This window comes from Rutidosis leptorrhynchoides, chromosome 5 (genome assembly GCF_046630445.1).
Source record: "Rutidosis leptorrhynchoides isolate AG116_Rl617_1_P2 chromosome 5, CSIRO_AGI_Rlap_v1, whole genome shotgun sequence".
Classification (NCBI taxonomy): Eukaryota; Viridiplantae; Streptophyta; class Magnoliopsida; order Asterales; family Asteraceae; genus Rutidosis; species Rutidosis leptorrhynchoides.
The window spans coordinates 36,225,687-36,247,663 of NC_092337.1; the positions used below are offsets into that span (position 1 = coordinate 36,225,687).

General features: G+C 36.8%; 2 protein-coding genes across 3 annotated transcripts; one reads left to right on the forward strand and one right to left on the reverse strand.

Annotated features, from left to right (window-relative positions):
* Nucleotides 1–744: 744 nt before the first annotated feature.
* On the forward strand, nucleotides 745–3,801 carry LOC139846828 (shikimate O-hydroxycinnamoyltransferase-like). Its single transcript, XM_071836362.1, has 2 exons — nucleotides 745–1,247; nucleotides 2,818–3,801. The coding sequence occupies exons 1-2, from the start codon at nucleotides 840–842 to the stop codon at nucleotides 3,700–3,702; spliced, it is 1,293 nt and encodes a 430-aa protein (XP_071692463.1). The 5' UTR covers nucleotides 745–839; the 3' UTR covers nucleotides 3,703–3,801.
* Nucleotides 3,802–5,348: 1,547 nt separating this feature from the next.
* On the reverse strand, nucleotides 5,349–9,225 carry LOC139847097 (uncharacterized). Of its 2 annotated transcripts, none has more exons than XM_071836702.1 (6): nucleotides 9,016–9,225; nucleotides 7,995–8,255; nucleotides 7,581–7,754; nucleotides 7,368–7,474; nucleotides 6,705–7,027; nucleotides 5,349–6,246 (listed from the first exon to the last, which is right to left on the reverse strand). In XM_071836702.1, the coding sequence occupies exons 1-6, from the start codon at nucleotides 9,160–9,162 to the stop codon at nucleotides 5,693–5,695; spliced, it is 1,566 nt and encodes a 521-aa protein (XP_071692803.1). In that variant the 5' UTR covers nucleotides 9,163–9,225; the 3' UTR covers nucleotides 5,349–5,692. The 2 variants fall into 2 exon arrangements, with proteins under 2 accessions (XP_071692803.1, XP_071692802.1); XM_071836701.1 differs by having other exon boundaries at nucleotides 7,995–8,258.
* Nucleotides 9,226–21,977: the final 12,752 nt, after the last annotated feature.

Here is a 21,977-nt window from a genome sequence, read left to right on the forward strand (position 1 = left end):
AAATGTTATATAACAAAAATATAAATATTAGTAAACATAAATGAAAATTTGGCGACAGTGTCGACCATATATTTTTCCAGGTGGTATAACCGACCTATATCATTCTGGTGGTATAACCGACCATATATCATTTTGGTGGTATAACCGACCATATATCATTTTGGTGGTATAACCGACCATATATCATTTTGGTGGCAGAGCCAACCATATTTAGTATTAAGATTATCGTGCTGATAACGTGTTATAATTCAGTAGGCTTATAACTACCTTTAGTGGTTTGATTCTTGATGTTATAATTCAGTAGGCTTATAACTACCTTTAGTGATTTGATTCTTGATTAAGAATACTAATAATGAAGTGTAAGAACAAAGATGATAATGGAGAAAGAAAGAAACACTTTGTAAGTGTGTGAAAATGGTGCAAGTTTAATGCTTGCATTCATGAGTATTTATAGCCTAAAATCTCAATATAAAAATACATACTTTGTGTACCAAAATTGACTATATGTATACACCAAAATTGACTATCCATATCTATATTATTATTATTATTATAACAAACCCCAATTTATTTTACATTTATATTTTATATTTTATATTTTATTATAATATAATATATAGCTAGTCAACAACTTTAAACTTCCATTTGAGAATGGGTCACGGTAGGTGAGCCCTCAAAACGAGTTGGTGAATCTGAAACTATAAATGTCTCACAAACTCAAACGCATTTCAGACCAAATCAACCACTACCTAAATATTGACATTTTCTTTCAGTCATTTCATCAAACACCTTTGTTAACATATATATTTTCTTATCAAATAAGCAAAGAACTATTAAAAATGAAGATCACCGTAAGAGAATCAACGATGGTGAAACCAGCAGAGGAGACACCGAGTATAAAGCTATGGAACTCTAACGTCGATCTGGTGGTTCCAAATTTTCATACACCGAGCGTCTATTTCTACAGGCCTAATGGCGATGCTAACTTTTTTAATGCAAAGGTGATGAAAGACGCTTTGAGTAGAGCGTTGGTTCCGTTTTACCCGATGGGAGGACGGTTGAAACGAGACGAAGATGGGCGGATTGAGATCGATTGCCGAGGACAAGGCGTGTTGTTTGTGGAAGCGGAATCGGATGGTGGTGTTGATGATTTCGGTGACTTTGCTCCTACTTTGGAGCTTCGGAAACTCATTCCAACAGTTGATTATTCTCTAGGAATTGAGTCATATTCTTTGTTGGTGTTGCAGGTATTAAACCAAATGTTTATTTATTATTTGAAAATTTCAAACTTAGTTGTTAAGCGGTTGTGTTAACACGTTTCTATTACTAGTATTTAATTAAATGGAGTAATAAATAACCGTCACTCTAAACTTACATTAACCGATATCTATAATCTTAATCTATAATACATAAGGCACGGTTGTCATTAAGAATATAGCCGGTACTCAAAATTTAAGTACCTATAAGGAGTTAAAAAAAAAAGTTTCTTAAGCAGACGAACAATATAATCTATTTTCTTTCTGAACAACTCAAATTTATTGATAAAAAAACTTACCTAGCAAGGAGCTAGGAAAGACCAAACGTTACAAAGGCTTGCATAGCGAAGAATCTTAGACTCTTACAATATAATCTATTTAAAAAAGACTCTTAGACCCTAACGAATAATATAAGAATTTTAATGAAAAGGTCATTTGAACTTTGCTAGAATGCTAATGAACTTTGATTTATAGGGTATTTGATTGTTGTTTTTGACCTATTGTGTTTCGCTTTCGCTACTTCATTTGTGTTTCTTTTTTTTTTAGGACAGCGAAATTGGGATCACCCGAGGGGGACTAAACCACCCGTTGCGATCATCTCCCGTTTCGACTATGCCGATGCAGCGATAATAACCCCGCCCCCATCGCTGCCCGGGAGGAAACCTTGAAACCGATCCAAGGGCACGGCCAAGTAAAACCCCCCATCCCTTTACCCCACTTAGGGGTGCCCCGGGTGATTCCGGACGGGCAGGATAGAGTTGCATTTACATTTAAGTAATTGTTGTAGCCGGGTGGAGTCGAACTCCTGACCTCAAGTGTATTAGAGGCAGGCCACTACCACTCAACCACAACTGCAACCCCTCATTTGTGTTTCTTTTAGTTTCCATGTTTTTCAAATATCTAATTATGTCTATATATATATATATATATATATATATATATATATATATATATATATATAGAAAAAAAATTGGGCCCCTAAAAACTCTGAGTCCCGAGCGGTCGATCACCTTGTTCCCGCGCCAGACCTCCCCTGTTAACACGCTTCTAGTAGTATTATATAATTAAATAATCGCCAGTTTAACTTACTCCGTAATAATTAACCGGTATCTATCTATTCTGTAACACTTTTGTAAGGTACCTATATTTTATCTTGTACTGAATTGTTTTAGTTTTCCAGATACATGAACATTTACGTTGTTTTATATTAACTGATGAATTTTTGCCGGTTTTTATTTTAATATAATAAATATGAAATAACATACGAATTTGAATGAGCTTAAAAATTTTTCAGTGGGTGGCATATGACATAATAAATTAATAATAAACTTGACCTCGACATATACAATTCAAAAAAATAACAAATAAAAAATAAAAGAATGTAAAACATCATGGGCGGCAGGGTTGGTAAATGTGGTAAACTATGGGGTTATTGCCTTATTGGTGACGTTTCAACGTGGTCAATTGATCATATAAATGAAATAAAAATTTCTAAATAGTTTTAAGTATTGTATTTTGTACTACTGTCTAACCATTATGTTTGATATATAACTTTGAATAGGTAACTTACTTCAAATGTGGAGGAGTTTCACTAGGTGTTGGGATGCAACATCATGCTGCTGATGGTGCATCTGGTCTGCACTTCATCAACACATGGTCCGACATGGCTCGTGGCCTTGACCTCACTCTCCCACCCTTCATCGACCGTACTCTTCTTGTTGCTCGGGACCCACCACAACCTGTTTACGAGCACGTTGAATACCAGCCCGCTCCACCAATGAAAATCCCTCCCGAATCCCCATCAAACGAAACTGCTGTTTCCATTTTTAAATTAACACGAGACCAACTCAATGTCCTCAAAGCGAAATCGAAAGAAGATGGAAACATGATCAACTATAGCTCCTATGAAATGCTCTCGGGCCATGTTTGGAGGTCTGTGTGTAAAGCCCGCGGGCTGCCTGATGATCAGGACACCAAGCTATATATTGCTACTGATGGGCGGGCCCGCCTTCAGCCCGCTCTGCCAAAAGGTTATTTTGGAAACGTTATCTTTACCACTACTCCTATAGCGGTAGCGGGCGAGCTACAATCGAAGCCTACTTGGTATGCTGCTAGTAAAATCCATGATGCATTAGCAAAGATGGATAATGATTATTTAAAGTCGGCACTCGACTATTTAGAACTACAGCCTGATTTGAAGGCTTTGGTTCGCGGGGCCCATACGTTTAAATGCCCGAATCTTGGAATAACTAGTTGGGCTAGGCTCCCGATTCACGATGCGGACTTTGGATGGGGTCGACCCATATTTATGGGTCCCGGTGGGATCGCGTTTGAAGGGTTGAGTTTTGTTTTACCAAGCCCGATCAACGATGGGAGCTTGTCGATTGCCATTTCATTGCAAGCTGAGCACATGAAGCTTTTCAGCAAGTTTTTGTATGACATCTGAAAGTTTCATTACATTTGTATTTATTTGTTCATTGACATTTTTTTTATTGAGGTTCTATTTTATTGTAAGATACTAAAACTTAATTCTAATACTAATGCTGAAAGGATGAAATGTTCTTATAAATAGCTTAACTGGTTTGTTTATTCTTCAGCTGAAATGTTATCATATCAATAAGATTATTATTATGTTAATAGCCTTAAATATACATAGATACAGATATTGTTGATACAGAACATAAGACTACACAGGGTTTAAGAAACAAACACCTTTCAACACCATAAACCAACCTGAATGCAATATTTTAGACAGCAAAGAAGATAACCATAGAGAGACCAAAACCGGAACCAATACAAAAGAACCATAAATGGTGTGAAGGTGCCTTGTTCTTTGAAACATGCGGATCATGATTGATATTCCCACCACCATACGGACCCTTTCCTACCTTGCCTTCGCGTTTCATCTCTACCGCATTGTTACTGTTAGTCTCTGCCCCGTCAACCCCTACGAAAAAAATTTAGGACACGGGACACGATATTGAGAGTTATATACATCTAAATATGAACAAATATGTTAACTTGGATTAAAAACTAACCTTGAAGTTGTAGGAGAGTAAGTTGCTCGAGTGATGTTAGAGCTAGAGTGCCCAAAAGAATGAAGAGTAAGCTTGCCCTCATTCTCACTTTGGCTTTTTAGATGCTATTATGTACTCTAGTTTAGGAATATAAATACACCATTTTAAACTGTTTAAAGCATTTTAGTTGTTTTGTATTAGCTAATCTTATACTATGATTATATTCATAATAACCCCAGTATGCATCTTTTAACAGCTCTGTTATTACAAAAAAAAAAAAAAAAAAAAAGGTTATATCTATGAACATATATATTAGGTATATACATGTCAAGGTGATTATTATCTTGACTGCTGATGTGATCATGTGATATGATTTTATTTTTATATGATATATCCGACAAAGAGAACTTGGGATTACTTCAACTTGAAGCTTAACTTTACTTATTCCCACTCTAATGATCAAAATTCAACATCCACTTGGTTAATCAAGGTTTACTCAAAGATAGGGCATGCAAAAACCTGCTTTATTCAAAGGATAATTTTATTTTTTGTGAAGGATAAGATTACTATATTCTTAATTTTACTTTAGTGTTCACTAAATGATTCCTAACTGAAAGATTAATGTAAAACTAGTTGAGTTTTGTTTAGGGAAATTTGACCAAAAAAATATTCTACAACTTGTTCTATCTTCCAAGTAACAAGATAACAATACCAATAGTGCAAAATATGGTAAGGCCTAGGGGTGTAAATAAACCGAGCTAATCGCGAGTCACTCGAACATGACTCGCTAAAAGTTAGATTTGAGCCAAACCTAAACGAGCTCGAGCCCGAGCTTAAACTTAATTTAACTTCATATGTAGAGCTAGAACAAGTTCGCGAGCCTAAACGAACTTTTCATTTATATTCACCAAAATATTAAATTATAATAATATAGTACTCCGTATATAATATAATAATTACTATTACTATTATATCAATAATAGTTGAAAGAGTAATAGCAGTATAATAAATCTTTTATACGTGGATAAAAATTATAAAAACAATAAATTAAATAATATACAGAAAAGTAGGATCATGTAAAACAAGTCGAGCTCGAGCTTGTAAAATATCAAAACGATCCGAGCTCGAACCGAGCCCTGTGAAATTTAAACGAGCCGAGCTCAAGAACTCGGCTCGACTCGACTCGTGTACACCCTAGAAAGCCATAGCACAATATGAAACAGCCATACAACATTTGATGTACGAATTACAAGTCAGCGAACTACTATGTACACGATCGTAAAGTTCAAAACATGATCAACCATAAACTTACAAGAACCTACATACACTTTATGACATTTACAGTAATAAGTACCCTTCTCTTTTATGACGATAATGTGCAATTACAAAACTACGCTTAACCCGGCCACCAAAATCCTCCTACAAGTTGTAGAAGAACTGCGGTAACGAGGCTATTCTTGGAAGATTAAGCAAAAGTTCACCAACCGAGTCTTTTCTCGACATCTCAGTTCCTCTGTTACTATCATCGCCACCTTCCCAAACCTCCTTTTCACCTATCGTTTCGAACACGGGCTTCTGATCATAACAGCACTTGCCATTTCCATTTCCGTTTTCAGTTTTGGGCTCGAGATCCTGAAATGTTTTGGGATCTTTCTGCAACAAACAGCAAAGAGAGTTGACTTTTGACAATACTGATTTCTCGTCTGAAGCGGATGATGATCCGTACTGACCGTCGTTGAATAAGCATCGGCTAATGTCTTCTAATATCTCTAAGCTTTCTTTCTCTTCACGTGAAAGCGGATGGTTGCTGGAAGTTCTTTGGTCTGTTATTCTGTTTTCTATGTGATTTACCAAATCGCTCATCGACATTGAAGGTTGTATCCCAGGGACCTTGATTTGGTCCCAATGGCTAACACCTTTCGTTCCATCGGTTCCAACTCGTCTGATTCCTTCGATCGCTGAGGTGTCCATCACTAGATAAAACAAAAACAAAAATAATAAGGTGGTGTTTGTTTTTCAGTATGATGTCTTATGTCTGCGCCGCGCAGACATTTTTAATGCAAACTGTTTGTTTCCGAAGACATAAGATAAAATAAGGTCTGTATGCAAACTCGCAAACTAAGAAATACACTTCTTAGTGCCGCAAACATGATTAAGTTATTTGGCAGACAGAAAAACAAACGGTCTTCACAACTTAACATTCATTATTTAGCATCCATACCTTTTAGACCACATTTTCTCTACAACAGATCTTTAGGCAAAAAAACATCTTAAAAGACAAACATCACTTAAACTTCAATATACACTCCAGAGCTGTAAACAAATTTCTATAGTATATCAAAAATTTCTATAGTATATTAATTTTTCATTGATGTGGCAGCCATCAAAGTTACCACATCATCAAAACTGGTGGAAGGTGCATTTTGGTTACCTGAGCTGGGTGAAGGTGCTTCTCGAGAGAACTCGGCAGGTCGCCCAGCAGGATCATGCAACTCGCTTCTCGATGAAGAAGACTGGCCTCTCGATGGTGAAACTGTTTTGTGTAAATCGAAAATGGCGGCGGGTCCGACTCTGCTTATGTCATATTGACTGGGTTCGTTTGGATCGTCAAACACTGATGTTCTGGGTTCAAACAACGGACTCTCCAACTCTATTTCCTCTTGCTGACTCAGAAAACTAAGACGTGGGTCACATTGGATCAGCTTCTCGAAGTGCTTGCCTAATAACCCTTGTGGACATTGTAGATAATGACGTCTGATAAAAAGAAAGAATATAAACATAAATAGATGTGACATTATGTCGGGTCAGACGAATCAAAACAAAAAAATTAGTCTGCGTAGGGACAAATTGTGTCGACCAAAACATTTAATGTATATTACAAAAGTTATATTATCAAAAAAATGTTCTAGTGAAAATAACCCACCTATATAATGTTATATACACTCACAAGTGGAGACACTTTCGCCCATTCGACACGTTCTCTTTTAAGTTTTTTTTTATTTTGTTCCTTTAGACCCCATTGGAAGTAAAACAGAACCCGAAATCAACGCATTGTTTATATAAAGAAAAATATAATATCTCAAAGAAACTGTACCTGTGTAGGCTAGCCTGTCCACCTGTAAAATCGGCGGTTGCTTGCCATAAAGTATGCTTTCTAGGCTGGGGATTCGTCTCTCTAAAGAATAGAGGCTGCCTTGTTAGCTGCAGAAGATAAAGTTCACCACATACTTCATTAGTATTGTTTGATATTAAAACGTAATGAAAAAAGGCGACACAAAATTGATGTACGATAAAAAACGATGATTACCACTACGTCCAGAGTGCCAGGGCCATCATCCGGGTAAGTTGCTTTCAAAACCATAATATCGGACCACTGAATTTCAATTTTATTCTTGAGGCCACCATCAAGAACTTCCCACACGAGCTTATGCTTCGCGAAGTAACACTTTGCTACCAAGTCCCCTTCATATCTCGATTTATACTACAAAATGTTAAAACTGTTGGTCAATCTAATGTTGCTAGTAGAAGCCACAAAATCGGTGTAAGGAGTGTGAAATTCATATACTGATTATGATTTATAATATTCCTAAAAGGAGACAAGTTCTTTTTAGTTATAATTCTGTTAGAGGTGACAATTTCAACCCATTTACTCATGGATGGGTCAATATGGACTTGTTTTATCTCAAATAGTCATATGAACACATATGATATGTAAACTTACCTCCCAAGTGCCAATTTTAAGAAGAGATGCTGGAAAATTTGAAGCTTTTAACTTATCAGTGGCCCCAGAAGCAGCAATGTTTTTGTTTCCTTTCTTCACATCAGCTCCGAACTTCGAAGCATGTCCTTCCGAAAGTCTCATCTGAATCAAATCCAACAGAGACGGACTCTTTCGAAGCCGCAACCCCAATGGACTCGGTTCATCCAATGGATTGAATTGTGCAGGTGATACAGGAAAACTGCCCATTCCAAAATCTTGATGCTGCTAAAAAAAATAAAGCAAGAGAAACTAAATTTAATACACAATAAATTGACAAGAAAACAAACAAGCCCTAGATGTTACAGCTTTAAGGGTGACCAAAATTACCAACGAACGTTTGCTTCAACGGTATCAAGCCTCAGTGTGGAATGGCCCGCGATTAGTTACCAAGCAACCCGGGTTCAATTCCTGGGGCGGAAGTTTTTCTCTCCAATTTCCTGCAATTAGTTGCCAAGCAACCCAGGTCCCGCGATTAGTTGCCAAGCAACCCGGGTAGGAGTTTCCTTCTAGCGTGTGTGGGTGCAAATGACGAGGGTCGTTGAAATAAATGATCCGCTGATGCAAAATCGCCGTTCAAAAAAAAAAGGTGACCAAAATTTGCTAATGCTTAACTTCTTTTACACCCTTAAAGAAGTTAACTGTACAGAGTCTAGAGGGTGCGCACAATGCGCAATTTACCCGCTACCAGGTCTCGCGTTCGGGGTCTTGATTACCCGAGTTTTTACCCGAGGTTCGGGGGTTACCAAATTTTTTTTTTTTTTTTAATTAAAACAATTACAAACACCCCTAATTTACCGGATAAAAGATAATTATTCCATAATAAAACCAACGATGTGTATAATTATTACCTTAAAAAATAATTAAAGTCATAACAGAACTAGTATGTCAAATTGTCAATTCAATTATTCACAATTCATTCATATGCATACAGATCCAATACATCAACAACAGCAATAAACACTAAAGAAAATTCAAAAATCACCTTAGAGCGTTTGTTTAAATGCACAAATTGTTGATCATCATATTGATTGAATTCATCTGTGATCTCTCTTTTCACCGGCGCCATTCTTCCGCGGTGTTGTAACTGTGATTCCGGCCAAACCTCGGTGTTTTTCATCAACTGAACCATTCTAATTGCTGAGTCGACTCGGTTAAATAGAAAATTTGTAATGATAAATAGCCAGCCAAGATCGAGTAGTATTATATTATATGCTTCTTTTAAACGACAACGCATTTCATCAAGTTGCGGTGAGTACGTTGAATCTACGCGCTTTACATTACTATTTTCACGTGCGCCCGCCATTTTCACAGTAAACATCACAAACCTTCACATTATCCCCCTGTAGTTTAAACTATGTTTCAAAATTGTTCAATAACTTTACTTGATAGTAAAATAGTCATTATTATACCGTTATAACTTAGAAGAAGATTATATAATTGCACATCAACATCGTTACTTAGACCATTTTTAACTCTGCGTGAGAATCAATCTGCCAGTCCAGTTGGCAAATGTGACAAAAAGTGACGAAATGTAATGGTGCGTTTGAACTGACGAGCCCAAACCGTCAGTTGAGCTTGTGACGAAAAAATTCGTCACTTTATCCATTATCCAATTAGCAATTTTTTGGTTTAAATAAATATATTATTTTTATTAATAATTTATTTTTTCCGCCAAATTTTCAATCGAATTTTACTACATCATCATACCCAATATTTGACATAAAAAACTAATACAACGGTTATAAAATGTCAGAAAATGACACTGCTTAATTACATGCAGTTTGCACTTTTTTTCTTCCAAAAAATGTATAAACTGCCCGTAATATCACATGCACGCTTGAAAATGGTATTATATAGTATAACACCATACCTGATGTTTTAAGTTCAAAATTTCTAACAACGTACGTGTTATTTGAAGTTCAAATTTTAGACAATTATATAAATAATTTTAAAATGAACTTGTTACTTTATTAAAGGAAAGAACGTGAACAATATGGATCAATTAAACAATCAAATTTAATATGCATCATGAATTCATGATGCATCTAATCTAATGTTATACTTTCACCTCATATATAAATTTAGGAGGATTTTAAAAGATAAAAGCCTAAAATGTGAATGGGGTTTTCATCATACACGTAAATGCTCAAGGGCGTAAATGTAATTCAAGAGACTTGATTATGGATAAAATGTGGGCCACCTTGCGTCCCATGAGGGCGGCTGTGATAGTGCAACGTGTCCACCTCCTGGATCTATTATGGACACGTAAGCCATGGATTAATGCCGTGTACGATTTTTCTGGATAATGTTTGCAAGATTGATCACTCTTTTGTCTTTTCGTGACCTTATGTCACGCGCGCCGACATTGTTCATGTCGGGGTAAGTTCACGCGTTTGTTTTTTACTTGATGAGGCCCTAACTCAACTTGTCTTTCTTTAATTTATTTTTTGGATGTCATTTTAATGTTTATTTAATTTAATTTTTTATTTTTTTATTTTTTTTACTTTCTTTAATTTTATAATGCAAAATGCAATGTGATTATTAAAAAATACAATTCTTTTTCAACTTAATGATAACTTTTTTGATTTTCGTTACAAATCCTTATCCTTAATTGATTTTTGTAAAGACTGGAAATAACCATAAACATCTAAACAAATGAACTCGGATTGAAGAAACCAAACTCATACCAATCGTGAAAGAAACATACAACAGATACAAAACTACATCGATCTTATACTTGTAAAAGTTCAAGCATTTCTAGTCAAGGATCAAGCTTTTGAGGACGGATCAAACCTAAAATTTCGAGTAACAAGTATGAGTGCTTAATTTGAATAAAAATGATTGATCGATTGTTTTTTCTCCGACAGTCGTACAAACCCGATCGGAATATAATAATTCACGAGGGTGTAAAACAATCAATCGGATTAATCTACTCAATTAAATTGACTAATTTAAAATCTTATACGATTAATTCCGATAGAGATGATCGGAATTCAATCGAAATTGAGTAAATTTGTATCTGACTTACAATTTTGACATGTAAGTTTACAGTGCTCGAATCGCCCTCAATTTATTGATCCATGAGGTCTATTTATAGGCCGTAAATTTTGTTATATGAGCAGGTGACGTGACACACGTACCACTTATGCACATAAAAATTTCCTAAATTGTTCGGGCTGACATGGCACATGCGCTCCCCTCGTGTGCCATTGCCTAGATATTTTGGAGCATGTATGTAGGCTACCGGATAGCGCACATGATTGTCCAGTTAAAGGGCTTACATATAAACATACTCTAAGTTATTTCGTAAGTGTTTTTTCTCGGTAGCTGTTACCTTGCTACTTCTTATCTGGTACGTCTTGCCACCACGCCTTATCCGAAGTCTTTCTATCCGGCCTTTAGCCATGATGTCGGCATGCTATGCCTATAAGCGTCTCTTTCTTGTTGCAACTTATCTTCTTTATAATTTGACCCAACACTGTCACCGTTTAATACGTTTATCGTCCTTCCTTGTCCATGTTACTTGTAAATGAATAATCCGTGTACAGAAATAAGAATTATTTGATGCAGATCATAAGGCAGGCGTATCATTAAGGAGTAAACACAATTTGATGATTATATGAGTAAATTTTAGATTTGTAACCCGTATGAAAGCTTTAAACTTGATACTCCGAATTAAAGACGATCATGCTCGTGACAATTAATTTGGATTTAATTATGATAATTAAGTAGGCAAAAACAAAATGTATTACGTCCGCCGTAGTGCGCTTCTTTTACTAGTTTGTACTGTTAATTAGGTGACAGTTGATTCTTGTTTGTAGCAATGTCTTTTATTTTATCAACTACGTGATTAATAAACCATATACACTGATAATATTTTAATATTCAAGTCACTACATATGAGTTTCGAAGTCAAAATATTTTTGGTTCGTGTCACACCTTAACTTTACGTTTGTTTCGGATAGCCTTCTCCTACTATATATATTTTTATTTGAGGTGAATGATTGGTTTAGGTGAATAAATAAAATTGAGTTTTACGGTGAAGATGATATGTAAACGCCTCGAGTCATATTTTAGAGATTGAAAACTTTATTACTCCGTATTACTACGTATTTTATTGTTGTTGTTAAATGTTAGGCCTAAGAGAGAATACGAAAACGGTGAACGTTAATAAACATAATGTCTTATTTTCAGTAATTTCAATGAGCCACGCGCGTCATGGACTACTCTCCTTAGACCATTCCCATCGGCCCGTGCTGGAGGGTTTCATCACCAACTTCCTGTGAGGGCGCCGATGGCAATCCAGCCGCCCTCTTCCGCCCTGGACCTCGTCGCCCTCATTCAAATCATCACTACGCATATTGCAGGGCGAGAAAGCTGGTTACTTTGCAGTATATGAACGTTATACAGCAATATTTGAGCAACGGATAAATTTTTAAACATTGTGACTCTATATATACATATACATATTAAATAAACACTCCACAATATACACTTCACATTCATCTCTTCAAACACACTTTCATTTTTAACACACCAAAAAAATGTTAACACCATTGCTCGGTTCGTTCGACGTTTACTTCGGCGGTTTGTTTGATTTCGAGTACAAATCATACTATGACAGAAATGCTACGAAGGTTTCTTTCGAAGATGTCAATGTCGACTGTAGTGTCGCTGCATTCCGAAAATTTGTGAAAGAAAACGTTTCGTTCGAATGGACGGACATTATGTATTTTGCGGAGCCGAATCAGGTGGCTACGTATCTTACGACCAATGAACGTTGGTCCGGGATACAAGATTGGGTCGCGGATGGTGTCAAACCGATTACGCTATATTTAATTTATGAAGATGAGGAATCGTTGGGTATGCGCTACATTGAAGAGCTCAACCAGGGGTACGTCGCAATGGATGATTACATACCCTCGGGACCTGTTTATGACACCGATGGTCGTTTTTTCGGATTCGGATTCCGATTATTAGAAACGTATTTGTGTTTGTATCCCGAATAAATGTTTGTACTCGAATTTAGTTGTATTTGTCTTTTTAATTATTATGTTTATGTTTGTGTTCGTGTTAAATAAACGTTTGTTTAAATATATGTTTCTATTTTATTAATTCGTTACATATAAAAATTAAATTCGTTACATATAATAATAATAATAATAATAATAATAATAATAATAAGATATATAGATAGATAGATAGATACATAAGAGTAATAATAATAATAATAATAATAATAATAATAATAATAATAATAATAATAATAATAATAATAATAATAATAATAATAATAATAGATAGATTATTGCTTACACGATGTGGTCAGTATCTGAAGTGATAGCAGAGATAATAATAATATTATTGGGATGCCCACAAGGTGTTTGTTAAAAGTTCTCAATGAGTTTTATCTTGGCTTCATGGTTTTAATTATATTACGGTGTATGAGGTTTTTGCATCTGTCTTTTTAGCTATGCACTACAACTAAAGTTTGTGTGTAGCTATGTCACATGCCGCTGTGAAGTTTCATTGTCCCTTTGTGGGTCTTAGTGGCTGTCAAAATGGGAGTGGAAATGGGCTTGTTAGAAGTTCTCTTATCAAGCATCTTAGTGATCGTCATTGTGGTATCGATGCGCGGGATATCACTTGACATTCTCTTACTTCTAATTTGGGTGTTTATACTGAGGCTGATGTTACCTTTAGGCGTATGGAGATTTGGTTATGTGGTGTTTGCTACAAAACACACACGGTACGTGCTAAGTGCCGTCATGGTAGGGGCCCAGATGTGCCTCCCCCCGATGAGGGAAATGGTGTTGTTCGTTTTGTACTTCATAATTTTACCAAGCCACTAGCCCCCTCTTCTCCTGCTCGACTTTGTATTGAGGATGGTTCGGTGCGTGATCATAACGATGGTTTTGATGTGGCTCTCCTTGATCGTTTGTTCTCTAAGGGGTTTCGCACGGTTAAGTCTATCCTTCCCAAGTGTCGTTTGGGGTTTTCTCGGGTTTTGAAAGGTGCTCTTGATAAGGTGGTCTCTAGGCCTGATGACATTTCTAGTTGGGTCTCTTTATTGGTGTTACCCCTTTGTACCCTTAAAACCTTTCGGCCACGGAGTTGTCGTGAGTCTAGGTCTTCGATAAAGCGTCGGCATCAGGAAGAGAATATTTCCCGTGCTATTTGCTCTTGGGGGACAGCGGGTGGAAGTTTACAGCTTGTGAGGGAGTATTTGGCAGAGGATTCTCCTATGTTGTCAGTGATTGATGATGAGGTCCTTGATTTGGAAGAGCGTAATATTAAGCAGTGTCGTAGGAAGATTTGTGATGGCCATTACACCGCTGCTGCTCGTGTTCTTTCTTCATCACGCGTTGCTCCTTATAATGATGCCACGCTGGTGGACTTGCTGTCTAAACATCCTTCTTCTATAGCTCCATCCTTGCCTGATATGCCGGTTGATCACCTACACCTCGTTACGACTTCTGCTGTTGTTTTGGGCCAGATTAAAAGTTTTCCTCGGGGCACATCATGTGGTAGGGATGGTTTACGTGCACAACACCTTATGGATTGCTTGAGTGGTGCTGCTGTGGCAGTCTCGGATGAGTTGGTTGGCTCTATTACCGGGGTCGTTAATCTCTTTCTAGCTGGAAGGTGCCCTATGGAATTAGGAGAGTATATAGCTAGTGCTCCCCTCACACCGCTTGTCAAGCCCGGCGGTGGTATTCGTCCTATAGCTGTGGGTACTGTTTGGCGACGTCTTGTTTCGAAGGTTGGCGCTGCTATGGTTGGCCAGTCTTTGGGAAGTTACTTCGATGGTCTTCAATTTGGTGTTGGTGTTTCTTCAGGTGGTGAGGCTATTCTTCATGCTGTGAATCGGTTGATTGAGGATCGTGGCTCTGATGTTGGCCTCTCTATGTTATTAGTTGATTTTCAAAATGCATTCAATCTTATTGATCGTACGTTCATGTTACGTGAAGCTCGCCGCCTTTGTCCGAGCATTTCTCAGTGGGTTGAATTTTGCTACTCTAATCCAGCAAGATTGTATTATGGGAACCACACCTTATGGTCTTCTCAGGGGGTGCAACAGGGTGATCCCCTTGGTCCGCTGCTTTTTGCTTTGGTCTTACAGCCCTTGATTTCTAAAATCAGAGATAATTTTGAGGTTTGTCTTCAGACGTGGTATTTGGATGATGGCACTATTATTGGGGACACTTTGGTGGTGGGGAAGGTTTTGCATTTGATTATGGGGGATGGCCCTCGTTTTGGGCTACATCTCAACATTGAAAAAACAGAAATTTTCTGGCCTACGGAGGACCCTCGCAGCAGGCAAGTAGGTGTCTTTCCTCCTAATATTGCTCGACCTTTAAATGGTGTTAAGTTGCTTGGGGCCCCCGCAAGTTCCGATATTGGTTTTAGTAGTGAACTGGTGATGCAAAGGGTGACCAAGTCCATTGCGCTTATGGATAAGGTTGCTAAGCTTGATGATCCTCAGTGTGAGTTGTTGTTGCTTAGGGCATGTACGGGAGTTTCTAAACTCTACTTTACCTTGCGTACTTGTCCTCCTAGTATATTTGAGGCGGCTCAACGCGCTTTCGATGGAGCCCTTCGATCTTCCTTAGAGCGTATTGTTACTACTTCAGGGCCTGGGTTTGGTGATTGGCAGTGGCGGCTTGCCACCTTGCCATTTGCATTTGGAGGGCTTGGTGTTTATTCTGCGGGAGATGTTCGTCATTATGCTTTTCTGGCTTCTCGATTACAGTCTGCTGGGTTGCAGACCAAGCTCCTACGTCATGCGAGTATTGTTGGTCTTGGTCGTGCTTTTGAAGATGCATTGGGTCTGTTTAATAAAACGGTTGGGTTTGATATTTTAGGTAATCAGAGTGAGGTCGCTGCCCCCATACTCATGAAAAAATTGGCAGATGTTTATTTCACAAAGGTTACCGCTTCCGCAGAATCCACTTTTTCATTATCTCCCCGACAATCGGCCTTATGGAAATCGCAGCAGGGTGATCACACCTCTGCTTGGCTAAGGGCAGTCCCTATTTTGGGGTTGGGTCAGACGATGAAAGCAAAAACTTACCGATGTGTGTTGTGCTACAGGTTGGGTGTTCCATTGTTCTCTATCTCGACGGCATGCTCTGCCTGTTCAAGGGTTTTTACTGGGGATATTTCCGGGGATCACGCGGTGTCTTGTGCTGGTATGGTGGGTATTAAGCATCGACATAATGTTGTTCGGGATTCCCTTGTTGATGTTTGTTATCGATCTGGGATTTCGGCGAGAAAGGAGGTTTACATTGGGTTGTCTGGAGGGAACGACAGGGCCCTCAGACCTGCAGATGTGTTACTTTATTCCTGGGATTGTGGTCGCGATGTTTGTGTTGACTTGACAGGGTCTTCTCCTTTGACACAGTCTGGGCTTTCTGACTTTGTCCCTGGACGTGCTGTGGTTGATGCGGCTCGTCGGAAGCGGGTTAAGTACGAATCTAGCTGGCAGGCGATTGGTTATGGTTTCATTCCTTTCTCATTTTCTTCCCTTGGGGAATTAGAAAAGGATGTTGTTTCTTTGCTAAAGCGGGTTCAGAAGAGTTCGATGGCGCAAGATATTGGTGCCGGTGCTGTTGCTCATATTTTTACTAGGATAGGTTTTGCTATTGCTAGAGGTGTGGGGGCCCAGATTGTCTCTAGGCTTCCCACTAATTTTTTGTAAGTTTTAATACTTTTAAGTTTATAATAATAATAATAATAATAATAATAATAATAATAATAATAATAATAATAATAATAATAATAATAATAATAATAATAATAATAATAAAAAATAAAAAATAAAAAAAATTGAGGAAGTATGTCATGGTTGGCAATGGTGTGTTATGGGAGTGTTATGAGAGGAAGTGGTGAGAAAGGATGAGAGAGAAAGCTGATGTGGCGGTGAAGAAATGCCCATGACGGCGTCATGGTTGGGATTAGTCTTACAACTTGAAAGGTGCCCTGTTAATTCTCCAAATATTCCACTGCACCTTGTAAAATATTTGAGGTTAAAATCATCAATTAAAATCATATTACGCTAGACAAAATAACTCAATAACTGTTTACATGCATAATGATGCATCATAATTCATTGCTACTGACTATACTGTATTTTTAATTTTAGTAGGTTCATAACTTAATTTTTATTAGATAAACTCGTTAAAAGAAATTTATTAGATGATAAGATTATGATATATATGACCTAAACTTGTTAGTACATATTACAAGTACGTAGTTCATAATCAATTATGTGGAGAGACGGAGCTAGAATTTAACATTAGACGTGGCCAGATATTATAAAATTTTAAAAGCAAAAAAAAAAAAAAAAGAATGATAAATTTATTCAAATTACTCCGTAGTACAAAACAAAAACTCGACAGGTTCTTGGTTTCGGAAAAATTCTGTCAAGATTGGGGGGACATCTCAGCACTTGCACTCGAGCAAAAATTGTCCGATCACTGCCCTATAATCCTTGGGGACAAAAATATCGACTTCAGCCCTAAACCTATAAAGATTTTTGATGAGTGGATTGATGCCGCTGGCTCGGATAAAATAGTTGCTGATGCTTGGAATCTGAATGTCGAAGGCTGGAGGAAAGATAGGATTTTTTGCCTCAAATTGAAGAATGTTAAATTGGCTCTTAAAAAATGGAGCCTGGAACAGTTTGGGGGTATTGACTTGGAACTTGATAAGCTTCGAAGTACTTCAGAAAGATGGGAAAATGAAGCGGAGATTAGAACTTTGGACGAATCAGAAAGAAGTGAGTGGATGGAGGCTCGAAGAAAATGGATAGAAAAAGAAAAAATAAAGGCGAACATGGCAAAACAAAAATCGAGGGCCAAATGGGTACTAGAAGGCGACGAGAACACACGATATTTTCACTCTCTTATTCGAAGGAGAAATAACAAGTGTAACATCAGAGGGTTAAATATTAAAGGGGTGTGGTGCGAAGATCCTTCTAGCATAAAAGGAGAACGCCGTTAATCATTTTAAGTCTTTCTTCTCAAAATGGACAGTTAACGAATTAATTAAGAGTGGCTGGGGCTGGTATACACTTCACGTCAAGAAAGGTAACAGAAACGCAAGCTGCTAGATTGGAAGTGGAGTTCTCGGAGAAAGAAATATTTGATGCATTAAACGAGTGTAGTAGTTCGAAGGCCCCGGGACCCGACGGTTTTAACTTTAAATTTTTTAAGAAATGTTGGGAGATCATAAAGGGTGATTTGATCAATGCTTTGAATTGGTTTTGGTTAAGGGGTGAAATCTCAAAGGGTTGCAACGCTTCCTTCGTTACTCTTGTTCCGAAGAAATCCGGCCCTATTGGCTTAACCGATTTTCGGCCTATTAGCCTAATAGGATGCTACTACAAAATCTTAGCAAAGATTCTCTCTATTCGTCTAAGGAAAGTTGTCCCAGGTCTTATTGGAGAGGAGCAGAGTGCCTTCCTTAAAGATCGGTATATTCTTGATGGTGCTCTAATCATTAACGAAACCATTGACTTCTTGAATAGTCATCGGAAGAAAAGTGCAATCTTTAAGGTGGATTTCGAAAAAACATTCGACAGTTTGAGTTGGGAATTTTTGCTCATCATCATGGAAAGAATGGGATTCGGGTCTAAATGGAGGAGTTGGATATTGGCATGCCTCAAGTCAGCTACTATTTCGGTATTGGTCAATGGTTCACCGACCAATGAGTTTTCCCTTGAAAGAGGGGTGAGGCAAGGGGATCCGCTATCCCCCTTCCTTTTCATTATAGCGGCCGAGGGTTTAAATGTTCTCACCAAAAATTCAATTGAGAATGGGTTATTTAAAGGGGTTGAAGTGGGCTCTAATAAAGTGGCGGTTTGGCATCTTCAATATGCGGACGATACTATTTTTATTGGCGAATGGAGTCCTTTAAATATTTGCAACTTGATGAAGTTACTTGAATGTTTTGAAAAGGTCTCAGGCTTAAAAGCAAACTACCATAAGGGGTTTTGGTGATGTAACGAACTTGAGTATTAATGTGGCTTTTAGAGGTAACTGTCGAGCAGGTTTATCATCATTAATGAGTCAAGTGTGGCAAGCAGTCGAATGGACGAGTGCCTACCTCATCTGGAAAAATCGTAATCTCAAAGTTTTCTCCAACAAATCATGGAATGGGGCCAATGCTTTAATAGATATTCAATTAAAATCCTCCGAGTGGATCTCACAACGTCACAAGAAAAAGAAGTTTGATTGGTTACAATGGCTAGCACATCTGTCACGACCCTACTTTTTCCGTTATCTTTTTCCGTTAATTATTTAACGACCGTTAACTGTTAGTGTGCCACGTCATTTCTATGACCTATATTATTATTTTTGTAATAATATATATATAATAATTATTATGTGTTATGTGAATATATGTATTCATATTTTAATTTATACGTTTCTACGTCTCGCGGATTTCCATCCGGCGAATCTTTTCGGTTTTTAAACCAACGGTCGAGCTTTCGGGATTTTTAAATCCTAAATATTTTAAATATGATATTTTATGATCATATTATTAATAGGTGTATTTATATTTATTTTTCGTCGCGCGTTTGTTATCTTTCCGGATTTTTAATCGCGTAAGCGTGTTTTCGCGTTTCGGGATTCGTTCGGGCTTTCGGGCCATCAGGAATTGCACGTTTTTTTCAATAATGGACAAGTTGGCCCACTAAGGGGCCCACCCCCATTCAAAATCGGCCGAATATGGGAGGGGGGTGTATCCCTTTGCTTCTCATTTTTGTTTCACATAATTTTAATTCACAAAAATTCCCTAAACCTAACTTGCACTTTTTCTCCTCTCCTCTCCCTCTTGTGGCCGTCGCCCTTCACACCCATCATCATCATCATCATTTTGCTTCAACAATTGCTTGGATCAAGAAACAATTAACACCAACGCGTTCTACACAATCTCCTCTACACATCTATATACTTTGATTCTCGATTTGGGTATAAACCCTAACCCTAGAACTTTTCATTTTTATTTATATTTCTGTATTTTGTGTTTATATTATTAGTATGATGTTTATTAGTTGTTGTAATGTTGTTTGGATGCGTAGAATTACTCGTTTGCATATGTTTTCGGTTTGTAAATTTTGGACAGCAGTTTGATTCGTGTTTTCTGACTTTGTAACTGATATGAATGTTAAAATAAAGTACATAAATGAGTTCCTCTCTTCAAGACATTAATTTTAGACTCCGGATTCATGTCGTTTCGATTCCCGGAGCCCTAGATATGCTTAATTTGATTTTTGTAAAGATTGAAAGGTGTTCTTGGCATGAACAGGGTTGGGTCCGACTTTGTGACCATCCTTGGTGTCTTTAGGGTGTGTCATTTGGTTAGGACTGATGGTGGGACGAATTTTCATGTTCGGGTCACCTAAATCCGAGCCACGGTTCACCCGTTGTGCCTAAATTACTGTTTTGAGTAAATTGATTTTTCCAAGTGTGGTCATGGCTGATATCCACGACCTAGGGACTGTTCTTGGAGTGTTCTTGAGTTCATAATTGTGTTGGGTGGTTTGAGTAGGCGGAAATGCATATGTGGCTCGCCCGAAACCGACACCCGGGGCTCAAGATACGACCCGATGAACTTTTAAACTTAAAACTTGTGGTTAATGATTAAACTTATGATAAAAATTATGGATTTCATTATTAATAAATTACTTTAGATAAAAGAAGTAATTATTATTATTTAAAACTTATGATATAAATATTTATTATATCATTTAATTATTAATTATGATTTAATTAACATTTTAATTAAACTTATGATTAATAATACTTTTATTATTAAAGGAAAATACTTATGATAAGTATTAAATTTGTTTTTGAGAAATTATTAAAAGACTTATAATAAAGATTAAATAATTATTTAATTATTATAAGACTTAATTATTATTTAATTATGATTTAATTATTAAATACTTATGATTTAATAATTTTAATTAGAAACTTATGATATGATTAATAATTCATTATTAATTAAAAATACTTATGATATAATTTAAAAATTATTATTATTAATAATACTTATATTATGATTAGTATTTAATTAATTTATTTAAATACTTATGTCGTACTAATTATAACATTTCAACTTATATTAACTTTAATAATTCATTTTATTTAATTAAACTTATGTTAAGACATTATTATACACTTTTGACTTTAAATAACATTATAACCTATGTTATTATTATAACTTACACTTTTAAAATTAATGTTGACTATGTTTGACCAAGGTTGACTTTTGAGTTGACTTTCGGTTGACTTTGACTTTCAGTTGACTTCTGTTGACTTTCTAAATAAGGAAACTTTCCTAACTTCAAAACTTTCTAAAAATAGAACTTTCTAAATTTGGAAACTTTCCAAAAATAGAAACTTTCCAAAAATAGAAACTTTCCAAAAATAGAAACTTTCTAAAAATAGAAAGCGTGTGTCCTTATGCTGTTCCAATCAAACCGATGCTTGCTGAGTAATGTTCTATGTCTACTTGCAACATGTACAATAGCTATCATACTAAGACTTGGCCTAAGTTAGTTATTTATTTCGACCTGCTTTATTTATAGGTCGGCGTTGTGATCTTTCTTGATCACTTTACTTTACTTGCTGTTCGCTTGTTTGTGTGGTTTCTTCAGTTGCTTTTAAGGTGAGTTATAGTCCCGTTTTTATATACTTTTCAAAGTATACTTTTTGGGATGTGATTACATGCATATTTTTATTTACGGTTAGACACAAGTAACAGTTAAATTTAATTATTCATTGTGAGTTGGACAAAAATATTCCCTAGTCTGGTAACTGTAATCATTGGTTTCTACCGGTGAACGCGAATCCTACGGATAGATCTATCGGGTTTGACAACCCAATTTCGAGCTAGTCGCGCTAGCAATTTATAATCGGAATGTTTAGTACT